The sequence below is a fragment of the Limulus polyphemus genome, unplaced genomic scaffold (assembly GCF_000517525.1).
Source record: "Limulus polyphemus unplaced genomic scaffold, Limulus_polyphemus-2.1.2 Scaffold325, whole genome shotgun sequence".
Lineage (NCBI taxonomy): Eukaryota > Metazoa > Arthropoda > Merostomata > Xiphosura > Limulidae > Limulus > Limulus polyphemus.
This window is the reverse complement of record NW_013665935.1, coordinates 452062-459934: the sequence shown is the minus strand read 5'-3', so window position 1 is coordinate 459934 and position 7873 is coordinate 452062. Positions and strand designations below refer to the sequence as shown.

The following is a 7873-nucleotide window of genomic DNA, read 5'->3' as shown; positions in this document are numbered from 1 at the left end:
TAGTCTTACACTGCTAAATTAGGGACGGCTAGCGCAGATAACCCTCGTGTAGCTTTGCGCGAAATTCAAAACAAACTAACTAATGTAATGTGTGTGCTTTATTTTTAGCCATTCCAAGAAAAAACTAGTATTTAGATCAGCTGTTTTAGAGATTAATTATATATTACTTTGTTAAAGATAAAAAATAATAGTTTTACGTTTTTATACACGTTTTTCAGACTGTGCTAGCTTTGTATTGATGTTGTTACACACATTAACTGCCTTTATAGTAGGGTATCCTGGATTTCTATGAATGCTTTAGTATGTTTGAAATCAATTTTTTGTTTGCCTCGGTTTAGATGAACTGGCAGTTTCTTTTAAGCATGTGCTTATGTGCAGCTGTTGTTTGCGTACAAGGACTGCCGAACAACCACAGGGTCCAGAAAAGAAGTCAAAAGATCTGTGGGACGCAATTAGCCGAAGCCCTAGCTATAGTGTGTCACAGTTTCTACTATAGCCCCTTCAAGAGAGTGGAAACTGAATTACCTACCAACGATGATGAATCCGGTAAAAAGTCCTTCTGAATAGTCTCTGTCAGTAATACTCTAATGGGCACATGAAGAGCTAGTTTTCATTATGGATGTTCTACGAATGTTACAAAGTAGTCTTGATAAGGGTTAAATGTACATAATACTTATCACTTTCCCGTGATGCAACCGGACGAAAGCCTGTCCTGGTTGAAAAAAATAACACATCACATAATGTCAGATATCATTTATTTATGGCTTTAATAATATAAATAGTAATGAAAAAATAAGAGGTATTGTGGTAAGACGATTAGAAATTAAATAATTCTTTGTGCGATTCTCAGAGTTATTGTAAAAAGATATAAATATATTAAAACATTTTGTTTTGATTTTGACAAGATTCTTCAAAATGTGATAAACTTTTTACATTATGTTCAAAACCGTATATTCTGGTAAAGAATGGGAGTTGTATTAAAACTAACGAAACCATAACTTAACGTAAAACTAGGAAAAGGTCAGAAATTTCAGCGATGGTGCAACAGTCTGTAGTGTTAAAATTTTTCTAAACTGAACAAAAAAAAACTGTCAATGAAACGATTCTGAAATTTTCAAAACTCGTGAGTCCTGCAGAATTTCATGTTTAATAATCTTAAAGTGAAAATTGAGATTCGTTAACTACAGCTAGTAAGCAGAGTGATGCCTGTTGTTAATGATAATTACCAGTTTAAGAAACATACATGTTTCTCGGAAAGAAAAGTTAAATCCTTCTCAGGAACAAATTCGTAGCTTCAAAAGCCTTTTAACCTTTAGGATAAATTTAGAAAACAACCAGAGTTAGTTGTAGAACTATTTTGAATTAATTGTGCTGCCTGCTGCAAATAAAAATATACTTTTCAATATATATGAAATTATATAAGTCTAAAAAAGAAAAGAAAATTCTTAATATATATATATTACCAATAATATTTTTAACCGAACTGTTTTGGATAAAGGATGTCTTCGTTGTCAGACCTAGACATTAGTTACACAGAACTTTTATTTATGCTATTTTTAATGTATAAAATATTTTGTGACAGTTTGTTTCTGTTTCTTTTTTGGCTGTTCTCTGTCACTAGCTCTAGTTTTAGTTAAATGTAGATATCAATATCCAGACTCAGAGTTTAAGGTTCACGTTTGAGTAAAAATACACCATTGTTTTTCCTAGTTTTTTTTTCTCTCTCTCTTTTTAATACTAAGGTTTTGTATTTTGCAGATGATAATCTAACTTTCGAAGGAGGATTGCTACACAGTAGGAGTGCCCTATCGCTGTTTGGGAAGCGGGACATGCTCTTTCGGAAGGTCAGAGGGGTCACTGATGAATGTTGTAGGAAAGGTTGTACCATCACCGAGTTAACATCGTACTGCGGTAGAGAGACCTAAACTTTCAAGTTAAAATATGTATTATGTCATCAGATCAAATGATAGAGAGTGGTAACTTTTTGTTCATCATAGACGTTTTTCGTTCAGTTTCTTTCCACAAATATTTTCGCTACAGATATCAGGGTTGAGTTTTATTGTATGATATTTTATTCGAAATAATAACATATGATGACTAGAAACAACAAGATGTATAATTTAAGCTGTACCAAGTCGCTTGAAGTGAAGAATCCCCATTATGTATTTTATCTGAGGAATAAAATGTGTTTGTTCACAGTTTTACGCAATTCTGTCGTTTACCTTACAGAAGTTATTTAGACATTTAACTTGCTACTGAACAACAAAATTATATTTCAAAACAGTAATTTCAAAGCATTTTCTTATACATAAATATTATGGAAGTCGATGTATGTGCCATATCGGGCTATCTGCTGTGTCCACCGAAGGGAATCGAATCCCTGATTTTAGCGTTGTAAATCCGTAGGCTTATCGCTGTTTCACCAGGAGACATGGAAGTTGGTCTACGTCAATATGATATAAAGTTTTTACTATGAAACACAAAAGTATAGCTACATTACTCTTTCATAAGTATAACGGATTATTTCATTACTTGGAGTCTCTAGTAGTAACCAATAAATTAATTTAAAAAAAAGAAAATAAATTTCTTATAATTGGCTATTGTTAGTGCAAGTAGAGCCACCTTCCTAAGAGTAGAGCCACATTACTAAGTATCACGCAGTATGCCGAAAACCTGAGGGTTTATAACATTAAAAACAGGGTTTCCATTCTCGCGGTCGGCAGATACAATCACCCCATTGTGTAGTTTTGTGCTTCACAGCAAACAAACAATCAAACCACGCAATATGAAAATTATGTTTCAATGTTTTAATTATACAAAAAAAAATCTTCATTGTTTTTTGTTGTTGTTTTTGAGGGGATATGATCGATGTTATATTTTACATGTCCAGTAGTTCTTTCACAATAATATCTATTATAAATGTATAAAAATGCATGATAATATAAAACTGACAAAGATATGGTGCTATGTCATCAAGCACTAGAATGTTAATGCTAACTCAAGTATAAAAGCCACGCCCCCACTGACTTACAACGCAAGAAACTGGGTTTCGATACCCGTGATGGGCAAAGCACAGATAGCCCATTGTGTATCTTTGTGTTTAACTTCAAACACCCCAGTGACACAGCGATATGTTTGTGGACATATACCGCTAACTACAAACAAACAAGTATAAAATAACTTTATACTCTTCTGCCATCTGTTGAATTACTTGTGAACTACCTTTAATTTATATAATTTAATTTTAATAAAGCTTCAATTATTCCAATATCTCATTATTTCAAACATTTCAATGAATATTTTATCGGTAAACGTTTAAGAGTTTTAATCATTCTTTTTATTTCCATTAGAAAATAAAGATAATTACGTTTATGTATATTTAATTTTACAATATTTCAGTTTTTTGTTTTATTAAAGAAATATTACATTGTGATAAAAATACTTGGAATGCAATAATTAAACATATACTTATAATTAAGCCATATGAAATAAAGAAAACAATACAAAACTATATTTAGCTCAGGCCCATACGCAGAATGTTTGAAAAGAAGGTTCTAACTTGTAAGATGAAAAGCCAACACATATTATGCAAAGCAGAATCAGCATGCAATGCATGATACGGGGATTTGGGGACGTGCGACTATTTCAAGCCAAAAAATATTAATGCTTCATCATAAGATTGTAGTCTATGTAGAAAACGTTAAATATCATAAGCAGCTGCGCTATAACTATATAAGTATATTTTTTACATCACAAAAATAGAGGGTTCGGCCGAAACCTCCCCTGTGTACGTGCGTATAGTTTCCTCACAGTTAATAGAATGTTGTCACTTTTTGTTTATTCTTTATTGTACATTGTTCGTAATCGAATACGCTTGAATTGAGTTTATGAGAGTAATTTGAAATTGAATCGCTTTCCTTATGGAAAACTTATCGCACCTTGACATGTGCATGCAAACAGACCGATCTCTGCTAACCATTAACGACAAGAAAAATTAAATATTAAAAAAAAATGAGTATTACACAAATATCTTTTGTTTATGAAAACCCAAATAAGAACATGTTTTAGGCTTATGAGTAATACATGCCTTCGGTTAAAAAGTTCATCTTGGAGTAATTGCGTCGCTGCCACGTTTCGGACACACGTTTACCTATTATACCAAACGCTGTCAACAGCATTATTAAACCTATCATTAGAATAATAACAATTTGAAGGGATGATACATAAAGGTTTAAATAGTTCTGATCGTTCATAAAGGTATCATTGCCTGTCAGAGTTTTTGTAATGTTAATAGTTTTTGATTCGTTAATGTAAAAGCTTTCACTAAATTTAACTGGTATATTTGTATAATAAACGGTGCTAACTGTCTTTAACTGTCTATCGGAAACACTTAGGCGTGATACGAGCGTCATATAATCATTCGTTTTTAAAGTTTTGTTCATTGCCCTTGGTGGAAAAGTTGACATGGAAAAATGGCTGAAATTAATCATAATAAAACTGCTCTGGGTTATGGAAATATTTTGCTTGAGAGATTGGAAATTATTAGAAATATTTGAATGCTTAATTTTACTTAACGGCGGCAATGATGAATTCAAAATATCAGACCTTGATGAAATAACAGCTTGTTTCTTTTCAGCAACTTCTGTTGGCTCGTTATTACTAAATCTAGAACTTGTAACAACTTTGATATTAAAGTCTTCACTTATTTGTTCAGCAGTAATATTATTTGTTGGAATAGTGTAGTTATCTGATAAACTGAAAGGCAAGTTCCGAATTATTACTGATGATGCATTCTTGATTTCGGGAAACGTCGTCGCAGTAAATTCTTCATGTTTCAAGTCCTGCTGTACCTTCAGGTCTGTGACAAGGCTTATGTTTCTCTTGCTTCCAGAACCAGAAGTAACAAGAAAAAATGGTTTCTGGACAACTATGTTGGACACAGTTCTATCTAAAAGATTTTCTCTATTGGTTGTGAGTGCAACATTAGATATAGAGTCTGATTTTAAAACTTTGTGAAGTTTTTCTACGCTATCATTTACTCGGTGACTTGGCTCACCGTTTTTCACGTGAAGAATAGTGACCTCTTCCTGGTGGTTTGGCAGGTTACTACTATTCGAAACTGCTTCTTGATAAAACTGCGTTGATTCTGCTGTTTCCTTGCTAAGCTTAGGAGCAGGTATGTTTAGATCAGTAAGTTTATGATCTGGAGCATATTTAGAAGAATCTTCTGTATTTTTATTATCTGATATTCTGTCTTTGTTCGTAATAAGTACATAGGAATCGGTGTCTTTAGCCTCTACAAACAAACATAGAGACAGAGGAGAACAAAACCAGTGATAACAGTTGGAGTGAATTCTTTTAGTACTAAATCCAAAGATGTTGCATTCCCCTAGAAATAAAAAAAACAAGTTACTAATATCATCAAATATTTGACACCAGGATAGCTGCTTAATAAAAACAGAAATATGTAGTTGTTTCAGTTTACACATAATCATTAAATCATGCATCTTTGCATGGATGTAATGGTATCGAAGCGCACTGGAACGCCGCTCCGGTAGCTGAAGCGAAGCTGAGTCCTGACATTTCAAACTCTTAAAAATATCTATATAGAAAAATATATGTTATTTAGTTTACACCCGAAGTTAAGTGTATTTCATAACCAAACAACCAGAGTGTTAGAGAACATTCTGGTTGTTTGTAATCCCCCCCGTATCCACTGGTATAGCTCTCTCAGGCCACCCAGCACACACTGTAACTCTCCCACAGGAGCTGGCGTCAGGCACAGTGCAACTTCTCCGGCTCAAGAGCAAGTGTAAAAGCGTTAAAATGGTGAAATATTTTTTTATATAATACGTGATTATTAAGACACACGAATATGGTATATTAACACACTTAATAAAATACACCTTACAAGTATGATCTGTGTTTAAAACGTACACATTTGTAAAAAACTTATTATTTACAAAATATACAATGAAGGTCGCTTTTTTATTTATGTGTGTTGGCATGACAGGAGGTATGAAAGCATTATAAAAGTCAAAGTTGTTAATACTTTAGTGCAGCTACAGGCATTGTAAATTAATAAGATACGCGTTTTTTTATTTGTTTTATTATCAGTCATTTTTGTATGGTACCCAGTTGTTGTTTTCACTTGCAGCTTATCTTAAAGTAAGTTGAGTTGCATGTTTTTTCTCAGTAATATAATGCGTATATGTGATTTAGTACTGATGTAAGTAGTCTCCAATTGCTAGTGCTGCATATCCTTCTTTATTTAAAATGTAAATGCAAGGTTTTTAACCATGATGTCTGTCATGAGCGAGTTTCATGTTTGAAACTGAAACTGAGAATATAAAATAAATCTCAGCGCAGTCGTAACAGCCATTAAAACGAAACAATCTGTTGAAAACTGTTGTTAATAACACAAAGTATGTATGCGAAATATTCTGACGGAATCATAAGTTCTATATGAAGTACTGTAGCGGAATTATACGTAATGAAGTGTTAGTCTGACACCGTCTACATTAGTCTTATTTATACATAGTTTGTATGTTAGTTTTACAAGCATGTTCAATTTTATATTATTTAAAAATACAGAAATTATTAAAGAAAACTGTATACATGAGTGCAGTATCATTCTGATGTGTTATGTGTTACAACTGACGTGTTGTGTGCTATAATGTGTTGTACGAAGGGTACATTTTAAACTTCGAAGATTCAGAACATGTTACCGAACGAAATTTAATTCTGAGCCTTCGATACTACTAATTTGCATAATTTACTGATGACGTTACCATAACTACTATTTTATAACTGACTGAAAACCCTTTTATATTACACGTAATCTATATAAATGAAATTAAAATACGTTATATAGAACAGTAATCACATATTTTTTATTTGAAATACTAACAAAATGCACGTTATTTATGTGCGCATACTTGATTTGTTTATGTGCTGAATTTCGCGCAAAGCCAACTTCTAGTGGTATAACATCCCCGCGGCTGAAAGAACAAGCATGTTCGGTGACGCGTTTCGATCCCACGACCCGCAGTGTGCGAGTTAAGCGCCCTAACAACCAGATCATTTACATATAGCTACATACAGTAGCTTGTATTGCAAGAGCACCGTTGCTGTGGCCAGTTAAAAGTACTGCAGCTGACTTAAGCAAAACAAATCCTTATTTAACAGTCACACTTCCAAGCAGGTTAACAGTCACAGTCTTTTTAAGATAAAATTGTTGATTAGTGAAACATTAATCAACATTTATAGTTCGATTATAAAATAAGTATGCTCCTTCAACTGTAACAAAAGTTACAAGAGAAAGAGTGTGTTACTATTAGTAGCATGTTTTTGTTGACAACATTGTTGATTAATTAAACTTACGCCTTTGGAAGAGGAGAGTTTCACGAGTGCTCCTTTTTCAACATTCAAATTATTAGTGTTAGTGTATATTTTACGTTTCACACTCATTCTAACGTAACACTTCTCTTATGTCGTGTACTCTAGGCATTCCGTACATTTTCTTGAAACAATGCGTACAGCCACTAAAGATACCCAAAACACACCCTGTGCTCCACCATAATTGTCTGCTCCAACGAATGAATAAAGCTGCTTCGTATGTCGTTTAGGTGGTGTGTTTTTTGTCTTCTTTTTCAATACAACAACTTTTGTTTAAGTAATGAGCATTATGCTATTAAACGATTGAATTTTTCCACGCGGGTGACATTTAACGTGTGCTTATTGTTCAAACATTTTCAAATGGTTTCTGTTAATTAACAAGAGAAAAAAAACAAACAAAAAACATGACAGTGCTTGAATGCCACCTGACGAAACATTGAATTCTTGGATAGCGAAAGAACCCTCGAACACAGCC

At 33.1% G+C, this 7873-nt stretch overlaps 2 protein-coding genes across 4 annotated transcripts in view; one reads left to right on the top strand and one right to left on the bottom strand.

Annotated features, from left to right (window-relative positions):
• Positions 1-2204, top strand: part of LOC106457397 (insulin-like) — a 39396-nt gene extending 37192 nt beyond the window's left edge. The window contains exons 3-4 of the mRNA XM_022383297.1: positions 339-546; positions 1759-2204. Of these exons, the coding sequence (XP_022239005.1) occupies positions 339-546; positions 1759-1925 (375 nt within the window). The 3' untranslated portion in view covers positions 1926-2204. The remainder of the gene's footprint in view (positions 1-338; positions 547-1758) is intronic.
• A 1195-nt stretch (positions 2205-3399) lies between these two features.
• LOC106457396 overlaps positions 3400-7873 on the bottom strand; it is a 12552-nt gene continuing 8078 nt past the window's right edge. For all 3 annotated transcript variants that reach the window (XM_013916807.2, XM_022383295.1, XM_022383296.1), the window contains exon 3: positions 3400-5389. In XM_013916807.2, coding sequence (XP_013772261.1) covers positions 4071-5389 — 1319 coding nt within the window. In that variant the 3' untranslated portion in view covers positions 3400-4070. The remainder of the gene's footprint in view (positions 5390-7873) is intronic.